The sequence below is a fragment of the Lithobates pipiens genome, unplaced genomic scaffold (genome assembly GCF_037356315.1).
Source record: "Lithobates pipiens isolate NorthernLeopardFrog02 unplaced genomic scaffold, aLitPip1_a1.2 Scaffold_19, whole genome shotgun sequence".
Taxonomy (NCBI): Eukaryota; Metazoa; Chordata; class Amphibia; order Anura; family Ranidae; genus Lithobates; species Lithobates pipiens.
This window is the reverse complement of record NW_027507764.1, coordinates 281057564-281075257: the sequence shown is the minus strand read 5'-3', so window position 1 is coordinate 281075257 and position 17694 is coordinate 281057564. Positions and strand designations below refer to the sequence as shown.

The 17694-nt window shown below is 44.6% G+C and overlaps 1 protein-coding gene across 6 annotated transcripts in view; it reads left to right on the top strand.

Annotated features, from left to right (window-relative positions):
• The window catches only part of ATPSCKMT (ATP synthase c subunit lysine N-methyltransferase), a 547044-nt gene that overhangs the window by 10446 nt on the left and 518904 nt on the right, over window positions 1-17694 (top strand). For 4 of the 6 annotated variants that reach the window (XM_077491969.1, XM_077491967.1, XM_077491964.1 and 1 more), the window contains exon 2: window positions 4008-4114. The exons of 1 other annotated variant lie outside the window; for it this stretch is intronic. In XM_077491969.1, the coding sequence (XP_077348095.1) occupies window positions 4103-4114 (12 nt within the window). In that variant the 5' untranslated portion in view covers window positions 4008-4102. Of the gene's footprint in view, window positions 1-4007; window positions 4115-10577; window positions 10744-17694 lie in introns of all 6 variants that reach the window. One more of the 6 variants, XM_077491966.1, reaches the window with a different exon arrangement.

Genomic DNA, 17694 nt, shown 5'->3' with positions numbered 1-17694 from the left:
GCCCTTTGCTCCCTTTTTTTTCTAATATTGAACTGGGATGGAGGAGGGGACTTGAATGGCCCCACTATCCTCATTTAACCACTTCAGCCCCGGACCAATTAACAGCCTAAGGACCAGAGGTCTTTTTACAATTTCGCACTGCACTGCTTTCACTGGTAATTGCACGGTCATGCAATGTTGTACCCAAACAAAATTTGCATCCTTTTCTTCCCACAAATAGAACTTTCTTTTGATGGTATTTGATTGCCTCTGCGATTTTTATTTTTTGCGATATAAATGGAAAAAGACCGAAAATTTTTAGAAAAAATTATATTTTCTACTTTTTATTATAAGAAAAATCGAATAAACTCAATTTTAGTCATACATTTAGGGCAAAATGTATTCAGCCATATGTCTTTAGTAAAAAAAAGTCAATAAGCGTATATTTATTGGTTTGCGCAAAAGTTATAGCGTCTACAAACTAGAGTACATTTTCTGGAATTTACACAGCTTTTAATTTACGACTGCCTATCTCATTTCTTGAGGTGCTAAAATGGCAGGGCAGTACAAACCCCCCCCCCCCAAATGACCCCATTTTGGAAAGTAGACACCCCAAGGAAGTTGTGGAGAGGCATGTTGAGCCCATTGAATATTTTTTTTTTTTGTCCCAAGTGATTGAATAATGACACAAAAAAAAAAAAAAAGTTTACAAAAAGTTGTCACTAAATGATATATTGCTCACACATGCCATAATTATATGTGGAATTGCACCCCAAAATATATTCTGCTGCTTCTCCTGAGTACGGGGATACCACATATGTGGGACTTTTTGGGAGTCTAGCCGCGTACGGCACCCCGAAAACCAATCACTGCCTTCAGGATTTCTAAGGGTGCAAATTTTTGATTTCACTCCTCACAGTTTCGAAGGCCATAAAATGCCAAAATAGCACAAACCCCCCCTCCCCCCCCAAATAACCCCATTTTGGAAAGTAGACACCCCAAGCTATTTACTGAGAGGCATGTTGAGTCCATGAAATATTTTATATTTTGCCACAAGTTGCAGGAATTTTACAATTTTTTTTTTTGCACAAAGTTGTCACTAAATGATATATTGCTCACACATGCTATGGGCATAAGTCAAATTACACCCCAAAATTAATTCTGCTGCTTCTCCTGAGTACGGGGATACCACATGTGGGGGACTTTTTGGGAGCCTAGCCACATACGGGACCCCAAAAACCAAGCACTGCCTTCCGGATTTAAATATAACATGCTACCAAAAAAAAACTGTTAGCGATCGCAGGGATCAGGCCTGACTCTGCGATCGCTGCAGTTATGTGTTTAGTGTTTTGTAAGTGACAGTGATCGATCGATACTGCACTTGGGTGGGCTGGGCAGAGGGGCAAAACGCAGGTGCCAGCAGGTATCTGGGCTGATCCCGCTAACAATGCGTTTTTTTGGAACCCTAAACTGCTGGGGATGCTAGTATAGATCTGATCAGATATTGATCTGTTCAGATTCTATACCACTACGGGAGGTTTATGCTTTGCGTGTGGGTGTTAGCGGTACTGGCACTAACCTAGCGCTGCCTGGGGCGACGCAGACCCTGACCCTAAAACCTAATTGATATCACCCGCCGGGTGATCAGGGGGTTAAACCTTTATTGGGTAATAAATGGTGGGTACCCTGATGCTATAAAAAGCAAACTAACCAGAGTCACCCATAACACCTATACGGTGATCACTGGTGAAAGTGTTAACTAGGGGTAATCAGGTTGTTCACATTTTTATTAGGTAGTATATGGGGGTCCCTGGCGCTATATAAAAACCTGACGGGGAACCTAAATAACTAACTGGCTAACCAGCGTCACCAGTGACACTTATTCTGTGATCGCTGGTGAAAGGGTTAACTAGGGGCAATCAGGGGGTTAAAACCATTATTGGGTAGTATATCGGGGTACCTAGCGCTATAAAAACCTGGCGGTGAACCTAAAAAAATAACTAGCTACCTGGCGACACTAGCGACACTAATGCAGCGATCAGAAAAATGATCGCTTAGTGACACTGGCAAAAGGGGGTGGAAGGGTTAACTCTAGGGGCAATCAGGGGGTTAAATCTTTATTGGGGGGTGGTAGGGGGCTACCCTGGACCTAACACTAACTGCCCTGACAGTTTTTACTTTTACAACTGACACTGAATGCAGTGATCAGTAAATAAATGATAACTGCAATTAGTGACACTGTGACTGGGGGGGGATCGGGGGGGGGGGGGGTTTGTGTACCTATGTGTTAGAGTAGTGTTTTGGTGCACTTACTTTTAGTCTTCTCCTCGTAGTCCGGTCAAAAAGACCGCCCCGAGGAGAATGACATCAATTCCTCCCTGCCTGTGTATACAATACACAGTGGGAGGAAGCTTCTCATTCGCCAGGAGCGTTTGAGAGGGGATGGCCTCATCCCGGATCGCTCCTGAAGCGAAACGGACCGCCGTATCCAGCAGGAGGGGGGTCCGATCGGACCCCCCACCCGCTGAAAGGCAAGCACGTACATGTACGTGCTTGTGCCTGCCGGTGCCATTGTAATGACGTACATTGGCAATACGGCGGTCCTTAAGTGGTAACACACACCGGAAGTGACGTGTGCGTTCCATGTACTTAGTTTTGAACAACCAGGGTACCAGGAAGTGAATCCAGTACACAGAGCGGACGTCCGCGGTGACCTAAGGTGGTTCATCACAAAGGATAAGGCACAGTACACGTTCTTAAATGCGATTGTTCTTATTATATTTGGTACGCATATTTACTTATATGGGGGGGTTCTAATAAAGATGTTTAAACAATATTACACTATGTTGGTATAATCTTGTTTCCTCTATGAAAAATATCGGACCTCCCCATCTTGGAGACATCTAGCGACCAAGGAATATATATATTTTTTTGATACTGAAGGCTCATATACTCTTGATTTTCTGGTAAATGCACCCCCAAGGGGGGCTCTTATTTTGTAGCACGAAGGGTGGAACATGAGGTGGAAGTTGGTTTTTATCTTTCTTCTTTTCACAAACTGGACTGTATCACCACTATTTCATGAGCACAAAAAAATGAACGGCATCTGAACAAGATTATGCATGTTTGAGCGCTGCTATATATAATTAGTGGACTCTTGTTTTAAGATTGGAGCTTTTTATATATAATTTTATACCCTTAATAACCAGACCAATTTTCAGCTTTTGGCGCTCTCACATTTTGAATGACAATTACTCAGTCATGCAACATTGTACCCATATGAAATTGTTGTCCTTTTTTTCACACAAATAGAGCTTTCTTTTGGTGGTATTTAATCACCGCTGGGTTTTTTTTTTTTTGTGCTATAAAAGAAAAAAGACCGAAAATTCTGTAAAAAAATGAATTTTTCTTTGTTTCTGTTATAAAATTTAGCAGATTAGTCATTTTTCTAAATACATTTTTATACCACTACATATCTTTGGTAAAAATAAGTACAAATTGGTGTATATTATTAGGTCTTTGTGAAAGTTATAGAGTCCACAAGCTATGATGCCAATATCTGATAATTGATCACACCTGAAGTACTGACAGCCTATTTCAATTCTTGAGACCCTAACATGCCAGAAAAGTGCAAATACCACACAAATTACCCCTTTTTGGAAAGAAGACATTCCAAGGTATTTAGAAAGAGGCATGATGAATTTTTTGAAGTTATCATTTTTTCCCACAATTCTTTGCAAAATCAAGATTTTTTTTTTTCCTTTTTTTTTCACAAAATTATCATATTATCAGCTTATTTCTCACACACAGCATATGCATACCACAAATGACACCCCAAAACACATTCTGCTTGATACAGGGGGATTGCTCGGCCTCTGTGGACCCCACCCCCCCCCCCGCTAACCTCCTTATCCCCTCCCCCCTTCTCCCTCTCTTATCCTCACACCCCTCCTTCCCCATCTTTCTGTGTCCTATTTTCTTGCTAATTCTTGACTTTTTCTCTTACTTTCCTTCCTTTCTCTTTTAAGGTCTGGGCCTGGAAAGAATGCTGTAGTGTCCTCCACGCCCCTACTATCTTCTCTACATAAAATTTTGAAAACCGGGGTGGGATTTATGGTGCGGAATGCTGTCTCAGGTATAGTCTTGGGGGAAGGCCTTTGGCCTTCAGGGTACAGAAGGGGCAAAGCCGAAGCGGGTGAGGCTTCTTACTATGGAGCAGGGGAGAGAATAGCTTGGACAACGCTATGATATTGGATATTCCTCTTCCGTAGCTCCATAGGTTAATGTATCACTTGAGCATGATGTATATCTCACCCGTTGTCGCTCGGGTCTATTTTTATGTTGATATGTTCATTGTACCAGTTGATTGTTTTGCTCCATGTTTCTCTACCCTTTGAATAAAGACAAAAATGTGAAAAAAAAACACATTCTGCTATTACTCCCGAGTATGGCGATACCACATGTGTGAGATTTTTACACAGCGTGGCCACATACAGAGGCCCAACATGCACGGAGCGCCATCAGGCGTTCTGGAGCACCCAGGCCAATTCTGACATTTCTCTCCTACATGTAAAAGTCATAATTTATTTGCTAGAAAATTACATAGAACCCCAAAACATTATATATTATTTTTTAGCAAAGACCCTAGAGAATACAATGGTGGTCGTTGCAAATTTTTATCTTGCACAGTATTTGCGCAGCAATTTTTCAAACGCTTTTTTTGAGGGGAAAAAACAGTTTTGTGCTTAAAAAAAACAGTAAAGTTAGCCCAATTTTTGCATAATGTGAAAGATGAAGTTATGCTGAGTAATTAGATACCTAACATGTCACTCTTCAAAATTGCACATGCCCATGGAATGGCGCCAAACGTCGCTACTTAAAAATCCCCATAGGCGACGCTTTACATTTTTTTTTACTGGTTAAATGTTTTGAGTTACAGAGGAGGTCTAGGGCTAGAATTATTGCTCTCACTCTAACGTTCACGGTGATACCTCACATTTGTGGTTTGAACACCGTTTTCATATGTGGGCGGGACTTACGTATGCGTTCGCTTCTGCATGTGAGCACATGGGGACAGGGGCGCTTTAAATGTTTTTTTTTATTGTTCATTTTACTTTATTTATTTTAGTTTGACATTTGACTGGGGGAGGAAACATATCGTACTTAGTAGGAACAAACAATATGTCTCCTCTCCTTTCCCCTGACAGAATATGAATTTGTGTGCTTACACACACAAATCCCTGTTCATGCTCTCCTGCACGCGATCGTGCTGATCGGCCATATGCATCAGGTCCCGTGCAGCGGGCACGCAAACGCCTGCTGTTGTCCTTAAAGGTACAGACGTGCCTATATGGCGATTTGCAGGAATTAACCACTTTACCGCCGTATAACAGCTTAAGCCGGTCGGCAAGTGGTTAATACAAAATTAAGGTTTCCTATTTAGAATAATAAATTGTCAGGTTAGTAAATGGCAATATCTGAACCAATTCAATCATACAGTTTGTACTGTACATAGATTTGCATGGTTACTGTGAAATTGTGTGGATGCAGTGCATGTTATCTCAGCTTGCAGAGCTTGGATTCATTCAATGAGTTTACCAAAATGTAAATATTGCAAATTATACAGTTTCGTGCTACATAACTAAGCTCCATTTCATGCTGAATAAACTTAATTATTATTGTATATATTTTGTAGAAAACTATCTTTAGATAAATTTTTACTCCAAAAGCATTTTATTAAACATTTTTTTATATACTGTATACTTGACTCTGCCTCATGTGGGTGCCAGTAAAGTCCGCCGGTAGCAGGACTGGTTCTTGCAAACATTTTATATGTTTTAGTAAAATTGTACATATCATCACAACTACATTGTGCATCCAGGGCTTTCATTCAGTGGTAAATGCTAATGGATATCTCCTGATTTATTTTTTATTATTAAAGGAAAACTATATAACGACAATACTGCGCAGTGGTCGGCGAAAGAGAAATAAGGATAAGCTGAAGGCTGCTAACACGCTAAAATTGGGATCTTTTTAGCTGGGAAAAGTGTCAAAAATAAAGTGTAAGCGCCCAACTTATATGTATATAACTCTTAAAGTAATACAACAAAATACAAACGTATGTGCACACATGTGTAGCAAATGAGTGTAGTGTGACCCCAAAAGAGATGGGGATAATACTGGTATATATACCAAAAAAAATTGATAAAATAAAAAGTGACAACCTGTAAATGTGTGCATAAAATCAATTGAAAACTGTATAAATGCTTATCCCAGTGAAGAGAGAAACAAAACAAAAACCAATCAACATAAACACATAGAAGTATAACTAGTAAAAGGTGATAAAGTCCATAATGAGACGTGCAAGATATCAGTCCCAATGTGCTACGGTATCAACCGAGATCCTGTGTTGTTGTGACCAAAAAGATGTTCCACCCTGTGACGCTCCCACCACCTTGCGAAGTGCAGGCTTACCGGATGAATATGACCCAAGCAGACATACGCCTCAGGGGTCAACAAGAGCTTGTAATCTCGGCTAAAGTAGTCCCAAATTAGGTGTTCCAATCGTGCCCCATACGGTTCATACAGACGACTGGGTGTAATCACTGTTTTTCATATACATGGACAACTCCGACAACAGCTCAGGCATGGAAGATGAAGAAACAAAGCCAACATGGCATAATAACGTTTTTTTAAAAAAAAAGGCCTTTAATAAAAATAGTTCAAACTCACATTTCCAAAGTGATCAACAAAGCATATCAGAGGAAATAGGCAGTGGCGGAGTCCTCCCGACACGTTTCGACCTACAGGTCATCATCTGGGGTGACCTGATCACTTTGGAAATGTGAGTTTGAACTATTTTTATTAAAGGCCTTTTTTTAAAAAAAACGTTATTATGCCATGTTGGCTTTGTTTCTTCATCTTCCATGCCTGAGCTGTTGTCGGAGTTGTCCATGTATATGAAAAACAGTGATTACACCCAGTCGTCTGTATGAACCGTATGTGGCACGATTGGAACACCTAATTTGGGACTACTTTAGCTGAGATTACAAGCTCTTGTTGACCCCTGAGGCGTATGTCTGCTTGGGTCATATTCATCCGGTAAGCCTGCACTTCGCAAGGTGGTGGGAGCGTCACAGGGTGGAACATCTTTTTGGTCACAACAACACAGGATCTCGGTTGATACCGTAGCACATTGGGACTGATATCTTGCACGTCTCATTATGGACTTTATCACCTTTTACTAGTTATACTTCTATGTGTTTATGTTGATTGGTTTTTGTTTTGTTTCTCTCTTCACTGGGATAAGCATTTATACAGTTTTCAATTGATTTTATGCACACATTTACAGGTTGTCACTTTTTATTTTATCAATTTTTTTTGGTATATATACCAGTATTATCCCCATCTCTTTTGGGGTCACACTACACTCATTTGCTACACATGTGTGCACATACGTTTGTATTTTGTTGTATTACTTTAAGAGTTATATACATATAAGTTGGGCGCTTACACTTTATTTTTGACATTATTAAAGGAAAGCTGGCCCAAAATAGTAAAAATATTTTTTTTTCTTAAATTTATCTGTATATTTCTTGATCTGGGTATTTTTCTTATTATTTATTCTCTTTTTTTTTTTTTTTTCCTCTGCAAGGAGAGAGAAAGATTCACTGTACCTTTCTTCTCCATTCAGAGAAAGAGAAACACGGGCAGGCTTCACAGTGACTGATCAATCAGTGACTACGACAATGGTCAGGTGACCTAGAATCGTGAGTTCCAAGCCCCGATCGCTAGTGCGCCATTGTGCAACGTGCTCCCAGCACATAGACATATACACATAAATGCGGCCCCATGCCAAAAAGCCTAATCCAGTAAGGCCACATATACAGTATCTCACAAAAGTGAGTATGCCCCTTTTTGTAAATATTTTATTATATCTTTTCATGTGACGACACTGAAGAAATTACACTTTGCTACAATGTAAAGTAGTGAGTGTACAGCTTGTATAACAGTGTAAATTTGCTGTCCCCACAAGATAACTCAGCACACAGCCATTAATGTCTAAACCGCTGGCAACAAAAGTGAGTACACCCCACGTGAAAATGTCCAAATTGGGCCCAAAGTGTCAAAATTTTGTGTGGCCACCATTATTATCCAGTACTGCCATAACCCCCTTGAGCATTGAGTTCACCAGAGTTTCACAGGTTGCCACTTGGGTCCTCTTAGCCCCCGTACACACGGTCGGACATTCCGACAACAAAATCTGTCTGATTTTTTCCGACAGATTTTGTCCGAAACTGGTGTTGCATACACATGGTCAGAAAAAGTTGTCAGAAAATCCGATCGTTCAGAACGCAATGACGTTATTTCGTTATGACGGGACTACGTTCAGGCTAGTAGCCAATAGCTTTGGTCTCGTAATTTGATCTGAGCATGCGTGGCACTTTGTCCTATCGGAATTCTCTACAAACAATCGGACAAAGTCCGATCAGATCATGTTGTTGAAAAATGTTATATCCAGCTCTCAAACTTTGTTGGTCGGTCATTCCGATGGAAAAAGTCAGATGGAGCCCACACACGGTCGGATTATCCGACAACACAGTCTGATCGGACATTTTCCGTCGAAATGTCTGACCCTGTGTACAAGGGCTTACACTCCTCCATGACTGTTAGAATTTTTTTTAAATGTTTATTGTGTGACCATTAGAAAAACAATAACCCTGCGACTGATTTTTAACCACTTGCCTACTGGGCACTTAAACACCCTTCCTGCCCAGACCAATTTTCAGCTTTCGGTGCTCTCACACTTTGAATGACAATTACTCAGTCATGCAACACTGTACCCAAATTAATTTTTTTCCCCCACAAATAGAGCTTTCTTTTGGTGGTATTTGATCACCTCTGGTGTTTTTATTTTTTGCGCTATAAATGAAAAAAGACCGAAAATGTTGAAAAAAAAACCGCACATTTCTTTGTTTCTGTGACAAAATTATGCTAATTATTAATTTTTCGTCATAAATGTTGGCCACTATTTATACTGCTACATATCTTTGGTAAAAATAACCCAAATTAGTGGATATTATTTGGTCTTTGAGAAAGTTAGAGAGTCTACAAGCTGTGGTGCGAATCGCACAAAATTGATCACATCTGATGTACTGGTGGACTATCTCACTTCTTGCGACCTGAACAAGTCAGGAAAGTACAAATATCCCTCAAATGATCCCTTTTTGGAAAGTAGACATTCCAAGGTATTTAGTAAGAGGCATGGTGAGCTTTTTGATGTTGTAATTTTTTCCCACAATTCTTTTCAAAATTAAGATTTTTTTTTTCCACAAAATTGTCATTGTAATGGGTTATTTCTTTCACGTGGCATGTGTATACCACAAATGGCACCCCCAAAAATTTTTTGCTACTCCTCCTGAGTATTATGATACCACATGTGTGGGACTTTTTCACAGCCTGGCCACATAGAGAGGCCCAACATGCAGGGAGCGCCGTCACATGTTCTAGGAGCATAAATTACACATCTAACTTGTTGACTACCTATTACACTTCTGAAGGCCCTGGCGCACCAGGACAATGACACGTGGCACTGATGACACTTATATGTGGCACTGATGACAGATGACACTTATACGTGGCACTGATGACAGATGACACTTATACGTGGCACTGATGACAGGTGGCACTAATATGTGGCACCGATGACAGATGGCACTAATGCGTGGCACCGATGACGTGTGACACTGATGACAGATGGCACTGATAAGTGGCATTGATGACACGTGACACTGACAACAGATGGCACGTGACACTGACAGGTGGCACTGATGACAAATGGCACTGATGACAGATGGCACTGATGACAGATGGCACTATGTGGCACTGATGACAGATGGCACTGGGGACAAATGGCACTGACAACAGGTGGCACTGGGGACAGATAGCACTAACAGGTGGCACTGGGAACAGATAGCACTAACAGGTGGCACTGGGGGCAGGTGGCTCTGGGGAGGATGACACTGGGGTGAGGATGGCACTGGGGCGGATGGCACTTTTTTTTTTTGTTTTTTTACTTGCGTCCACTGTAGCCGTTGATCTCTCCCTTCTCACACGCAGGAGCGGGCATTGCGGAAGTAAACAGGAGGCCGTTCAGGAACGGCCTCCCGGCAGTTAGCGTCCGCTCTGTAGCCGTATTTTGGCTATATGGCGGACGCGAAGCGGTTAAGATGACTTCTGAGCACGTTGTTGTATTAACTTGCTGTATTGTTTGCTTTAACTAACTCCATAGTAAGTTGGAGGATGATTAGGCTTAACCATATATGGTAGAGCAAGTCTGTACAGGAATCACTAATGAGACAAATAAAGTACCAATTTGTACTAGGCACGCTATCTGTGTTTCCTCAGCCAATAGAAGCGTTATAGCTATATTATTGTAGATATTAGGAGGGGGCTATACATCTCTTTGCATGATTCTTACTGCATCTTTTGGCTTTTAAGCATCATCCTTTTGTGTGACACATCTGAAATAAATGCTTTCAATATATCTGGAGTTTGACTGATGAGAAGAATAATCCTAACATTTTTGGTCCTTCTAGTCAGAACCTTTGGTGAGTATTGGACTTCAAAGCTCACTGAGGATTAAGAGTCCCCCTCCCCCTCCCCCCACTTAACATTAGTGGTGAAATAGGGGCGTGGGGCCTAAGACCCGGATCCACTGTCTGATTTTGAACTACGTGATCTAGTCCTCCTGGTGTTTGAGAGGTAAGAGCATTAAAATTATTCTTAATTCTTTCTAATGCAGCATACACGTGATCGGACTATCCGGCGGACTGGGTCCAGCGGACCAGAGTCCGCCAGACAATCCGCCCATGTGTGGGCAGAAGGACTAGCACACAGACTTTTGTGAAGAAAAAGTCAGCCGGACTTTGAAAGAAGTCTTGACTCAAAATTGTCCGCCGGACTCGGCAGTCCGGCGGACAATACACCCGTCTGTGTGCTAGTCCGTGGGACTTTTGAAATGAACGGACTTGCCCACACAAGCAGTAAAGTCTATTAATTTTGAACGTGGATCCAGGTAGACGGGATTACTGAAGAAAGTCAATGTTGCTTCCTCCACCGGTGAGATTGACATGTCGCTAGCCCCGACACTTGGTATGGATTTAAAGAGGAACCCCTACGCCGAAAAAATGGTGTGGGGGGTCCCCCTTCAAAGTCCATAGCAGACTCTTATCCGAGCACACAGCCCGGCCGGTCAGGAAAGGGGATGGGGACGAGTGGGCGGGCCCCTCCTGAGCCATACCAGTGCCCTCAACATGGGGGATGGTTTGGGGAAGGTTTGCCCAAGGCACCTTGTCCCCATGTTGATGAGGATGAGGGCCTCTTCCTGACAACCCTGGCCATTGGTTGTCAGGGTCTGCGGGCGGGGGGCTTATCGGAATCCGGAAGCCCCCTTTAATAGGGGGGCCCCCAGATTCTGGCCCCCCGCCCTATGTGAATGAGTGTGGGGTACGATGTACCCCTACCCATTCACCTGGGGGAAAAGGTCCCGTCTACCTGGAACCACATTCAAAATGAACGGACTTTACGCTGTGTGTGGGCAAGTCCGTTCATTTCAAAGGTCCGGCGAACCCCCGCCATAGTCCAGTGGAAAAGTCCGGTCGTGTGTGGGTAGGTCCACTCATTCGGAAAGTCCGGCGGACCTCCAATGCAAAGTGCACCGGGTTGTCTGCCGGATAGTCTGATCGTGTGTATGTGGCATAAGAGTCTCTTCTTCTGTTTCTGTTTGATTCTAGTTTAATGTGTTGTAATTGCCGACATTGGGATTGATCGTGTAATATCTTAATAATCCAGTGTTCATTTGGGGACATTGTCTAAGGTAAAAAATTACGTCACCCGCTGTCCGGACAGACAAAAAAAAAGATTTTAATTATACCAAACATCAGAGGTTGATTGCCTGACGTCGTCTGAGGTTGATTACCAGGTGATTTAAGCGCTATTTAGTTAAAGAGGAAGTAAACTCTCCCACTCTGATGCTTCTTTTCATTTAGTCCATTTTAATAAGTAATTTTCAAACTATAGCCACTGTAATCCAGCCCAAATTGCATATTACTTACTGTTTAAAGAAACTTTAAAAAACTTGTTTCCAGGGGTTTGGCAGCGCCATCATAAGTATTTTTTCTGAGACAGTGGAGTGTATTTCCGCCCTTACATTGAGCACTTCCTGTACTGTTAACCAAGCCTCTTTCTCAATCCACTTGTTTATTTCATAGTATTTACTTGTGCTGATTACCTAGTGTTTGCCTGTATGAGTCCTATCAGCTTCAGCTGATAAGACTGCAGTACTGCTGTCCCATGCCCTGCTTTACACTGTATGTGATGTCACATGGTCACCTGGTGTGTAGAAGGAAGCTCTGAGTGATTAGCAGACTGCTGGGAGTTCAGTGCTGTGCCATAGGAAGTCCTGATAGCAGAGAGATAAGACATAGAGAGTGTGCCTTAAATCAGGGGAGACCTGGGCATGCTCAGTGACATAATTCTAAAAAAACAAAAAGGATTACAACAATACTAAGCAAGTAAGGAGATATCTACAAGCAGTGTCCCTTAGGGTTTTTTATGCTGATTCACATGGGACAAAGTTGTAGGGGAAGGTTTACAGCCACTTTAAGTGATCTAGAAAGATTGCAAGGCTAACTTTCTTCTGTGTGTTTAGTTTCTCCTTTCTCATGTTTCTCACCTTTCTGTTGACGCTGCAACCTTATTGGAAAAACAACAGTACTGCAGACACAAGTGTCAGGTCACCTGAGACCAGGTGACAGATGCACTCCATAAGAGTCGGAAGTGCCCCGCTAGGTAGTGGACCTTAGGACTGACTGCTGCAGATTGTACCCAGGGAGATTCAGGACACAGGTCTACAGGATCACGATTACAGATCCCAATGGGAGCTGGAGCATAGGTTCCCCAGGGCACGGAGTCTAAGAGCCAGCGGGTGTTCGCCAGAGCCTCCAGTGGTGAGGTTTGAGTTCGCTGCAGTCTGGCTCCAGGTCGCGACCCCTAGGGACTCACAGCTCACGCTCACAGTAGACTACAGGAGAAGGAAGCAGCAGGCTGGAACGACAAGGATAGTAAGGGAATACGGCAGATGTCAGGGCAACTAGCAGACAGGAACAACAGAGTACACGCCAAAGGTCAAGGTTGCAAGCAGACAGGAATCGTAGAGAACACACCAAGGTCGGTAACAGAGTCAAACATAGAGCACACGGCAAGCAGGAAACAGGAAGCCAAACACACAATGATACACCATGGTTGATCAGAACCGCTGGCTTGCAATGCACAGGTTAATATAGGGTTCCCTGATAGGGCCTGGGGTGGAGCCATGCTTAGAGGAGTGGTTATAAAAACCACCAGGTGGAAGTGGCTGGCCTCTTAGAACACATATGGGGAGGTAAGCAAACAGAGGAAGATCACTGCATAACCATGACAGTACCGTCCCTCTTATGAGGCCTCCCCCTCCCCCGCTTTGGTTCAGGCTTAAAGGGAAACTCCAGATGGAACCTCCTCAACAGACGAGGAGCAAAGACCTCAGATGCAGTGATCAAAGACCTCTCCTCAGGGCCAAACCCTTTCCAATGTACAAGGTACTGAAGAATGCCTTTACGGAGCCGGGAATCCAAAACTTGACTAACCTTGTATTTTAGATTATCCTCAGAGACCAGAACCGAGGGAGGGAGAGGACAAGAGGACTTGAGGACTAAAGGCTTTTTAGGAATGGGTAAGGGCATGAGAAGATCAGGAGTTTGAGCAGGGTCCCCCAGAACCTTAAAGATGAGCTGGACATCCAGCACAGGACCACCAGACTGGGCAGAGGTCAGTGGATCCCTGAGGTCAGGTTGGTTAGAAGGTGACATGTCGCAAGAGTCAAGCTGGATAGCTGAAATACAAACAGAATGCAGAGAGCCCTGAGAAAAAGATTGAAAACCCCACCTGGCCGAATGAGGCAGTCTATCCAAAGGATGGATTGAGCCTCTTAAACGGGTTTGAATGGACATAGTAGCAGTAGGGTGAGGCCAGGTTACAGAAGGTCCTGAACAAGAAGCAGGAAGCTCATTGGGCATGGGCTGGACTGGCATAACTGGTGCAGAGGCTGACTGAATAGTATTGTCAGGTCTAGCGACTATCTCAATCACATCACAGGGCATAGCGACTGTAGAACTTGCAGGCAAGGTAGCCTGGCTGTGCGTCCAAGGGAGATTAGGGACAGGCAAAGGTAAATGGCCATGCAAACTGGAGTGAATGATCGACTCAGGTTCACAGGTGGGTCCCTCCTCCAGAGTACCACATGACCCAGAGAGTGCACCAGTCCGACTATTGCAGGACACATCCCAGAGATCGCTATATACAATGGGAAGAGCAGAAGATATTGGGATGGTGGCAACAGGAAGTTTCTCTTTTGGGGTACCCTTGAGTAGGCAGGAAGAGGAACAGGAGGAACCCCAAGCCAGGATCTGTCCAGCAGACCAGTCAATGTGTGGAGAATGGAGCCGTAACCAAGGAAGACCTAATATGATAGGAGATGAAGCCTTAGGTAAGACAAGGAAGGATATCCACTCCTGGTGGAGTGTCCCTACTGACATCTTAACAGGAAGGGTCTGGAAGTGGATAGGGCCCCTGGGAGAACAGTGCCATCAATCGCCAAGACCACCAACGATGTTGTAAGGGGCAAAAGGGTAAGTCTCATGGAGGATGCAGTTTCCCAATCCATGAAATTGGCAGAGGCTCCGGAATCCAGATGTGCTGAGACTGAACAAGAGGAAGCACCAACATGAAGCAACACAGAAAGGAAAAGAAGAGAAGGTAAAGGTGATATTTCAGGGTCTAATACTCCACCTTCCAGATGTATTAACCCTGAGCGTTTTTTCCGGACGAAAATAACAAGTGTCACGGAAATTACCTTTGGCCCCACAATAGAGGCATAGGCCCAGATTTCTGTGCCTAGCACGTTCTTCGGGAGATAACTTTGTCTGGCCCAACTGCATAGGTTCCTCAGCAGGCAGAAGGTGCTCCTCGGATCGGAGAGAGGGCTGGTGTCTTTCTTCCAGGGCCTTCTCCTGACCTGAAAGCGAATATCGATCTGGTTACACAAGGTGGTTGTCAGGAAGATCCTGCCAGAAAAAGACAGTCTGGGCCTTCTGCCGCGCATTCGCGGGTGCGCGTTCGTGGGGGCACGCGCGCCCGTGCGTGCGCCTGTTGGCGCCAGACGGGCTATTTAACTCGGTCTGTCACATTGAGATTTTGCTGTCTGATCTACAGGGTGCAAGTATCCTGACCCTGAGAACCTGCCTTCTGTGACCTTTTGACCCGGCTTGTCTACCTACCATCCCTGCTATCCACCTGCAACTGATTCCGGCCTGCCTGACTACCTTTCGGCTTAATCCTTTGGTACCTCTGCTGTCTGCCTGATTACTGACCCGGCTTTTCCGACCATCCTCCTGCTTGCTTCTTTGGTATCTCCGCTGACCGTCTGACCACCGACCCGGCCTGTCTGACTCCCCTGCTTCCAGCATCCTGGTTCCTGGTGCCTGTCTGCTGTCCTGCCTCCAGTTGTTGGTCCAGCTCCTGCCTGCAGTCCAGCTTCTGCCTGAGTTCCTGCTTCTGAGTCCTGGTTCCAGCTGCCTTCCTGCTGTTCTGTTCCAGCCTGCTGCACCCGCCTGCTGACCCAGCTCCTTCCCGGTCCCAGCCTGTCTCCTGATCCTGCTGGAGGTTCCGCTACAAAGTACTTCCTGGGTTCCAGACCCCTCCACTGCTGTTGATCCTGCCAGGCACTCGTGCCACTCCAGACTCTTGTGCTTCTTGTATACTCTACCAGGGCCCTCGAGCCGGAGCCGCAAGAGAGGTCTCTCCCTGCAGGTCGGGCTCTTCCACTAGGTATGTAACAGTGATAACCCTGTCCAGATCAGCAGGAAGGGATCTTCCTGCTGATTCATCCTTCACTCTATCAGAGAGGCCATGTAAAAAGGTTGCAACTAGGGCCTCATTATTCCAGCTTAATTCAGCTGTGAGAATACGGAACTGAAGATCATACTGTCCCACAGAAGCGGACTCTTGACGGAGACGTAAAAAGGGCGCTTGCCGCTGAGGGGAGACAACCCGGTTCCTCAAAGATATTCCGTAAAAGTTTCAAGAAATCAGACGGGCTAGAAACCAAAATGAAGTGTGTACTGGCTAAGGAACCCCATGAAAGCCTTGGAGTCCCCAGAGAAATGGGCCCGAGCTGGTAGTTGTAATGAATGTGTGGCTGCGACTGATGCGATAGGTGCAGCAGCAGATAGCGGTTGAGGTTGTTGAACCGGGGGTCCTAATGAGGCCTGAACTTGTTCAAAACAGGATGCCAAATCCTGAAGGAATCGTATCACCTGGGTCTGATGCGATTCTTAGGTCTCAAGTCTGCGAATTAAGCCCTGCAATGGATCATCTGGGGATAGCCGCACATCAGCTGGGTCCATGGCTGATCAAACTGTCAGGTCACCTGAGACCAGGTGACAGATGCACTCCGTAGGAGTCGGAAGAGCACCGCTAGGTAGTGGACCTTAGGAATGACTGCTGCGGATTGTTCCCAGGGAGATTCAGGACACAGGTCTACAGGATCACTAACACAGATCCCAATGGGAGCTGGAGCATAGGTTCCCCAGGGCACGGAGTCTAAGAGCCAGCGGTTGTTCGCCAGAGCCTCCAGTAGTGAGGATGGACTTCGCTGCAGTCTGGCTCCAGGTCGCAACCCCTAGGGTCTCACAGCTCACGTTCAAAGTAGACTACAGGAGAAGGAAGCAGCAGGCTGGTACGACAAGGATAGTAAGGGGATACCGCAGAGGTCAGGGCAACTAGCAGACAGGAACAACAGAGTACATGCCAAAGGTTCAGGGTCACAGGCAGACAGGGATGGTCAGAGACATGCAAAAGGTCAAGGTCGCAAGCAGACAGAAATCGTAGAGGACACACCAAGGTCGGTAACAGAGTCAAACGTAGAGCACATGGCAAGCAGGAAACAGGAAGCCAAACACACAATGATACTCAATGGTGGATCAGCATTGCTGGCTTGCAGTGCACAGGTTAATATAGGGTTCCCTGATAGGGCCTGGGGTGGAGCCATGCTTAGTGGAGAGGTTATAAAAACCACCAGGTGGAAGTGGCTGGCCTCTTAGTCAGAACACATGAGCGGAGGTAAGCAAACAGAGGAAGATCACTGCATAACCATGACAACAAGTTTTAATAATTTTTTTTGATTCTCCCTATAGTGTGGGGAGTGCTGATATTTTTACTCTTCTTGTATTCTTATTGTTACCATGGGCCGAGGGTCACTATCCCAGTGTTTTATAGGTTAATGAGAGACCCGACTGGCGCTGAAAATGCGGAATAGTCTCTGTAAAATAATGTTTTTTGTGCCTGCTTATGTGGAAGGGGGAGTTTGGATTCAATAGTAAACTAACTGTAAAAAAAGTGTCAGAATTTGTGTCACGATCAGGGGTCAGGCTTGAAGACCAATTGCTATATCAGTTGCAGGACAACCACCAACCAGCAGGATAGGTACACAGGCAGTCACCCTGGCAGATGACACAGGCTCACCTGAGGTGCAGAGTCTAAGTACTAACCGGCGTTCACCAGAGCTCCTGATGGTGGAGATGGATTTAGCTGCATGTTAGTACCAGGTCGCGTTCCTCA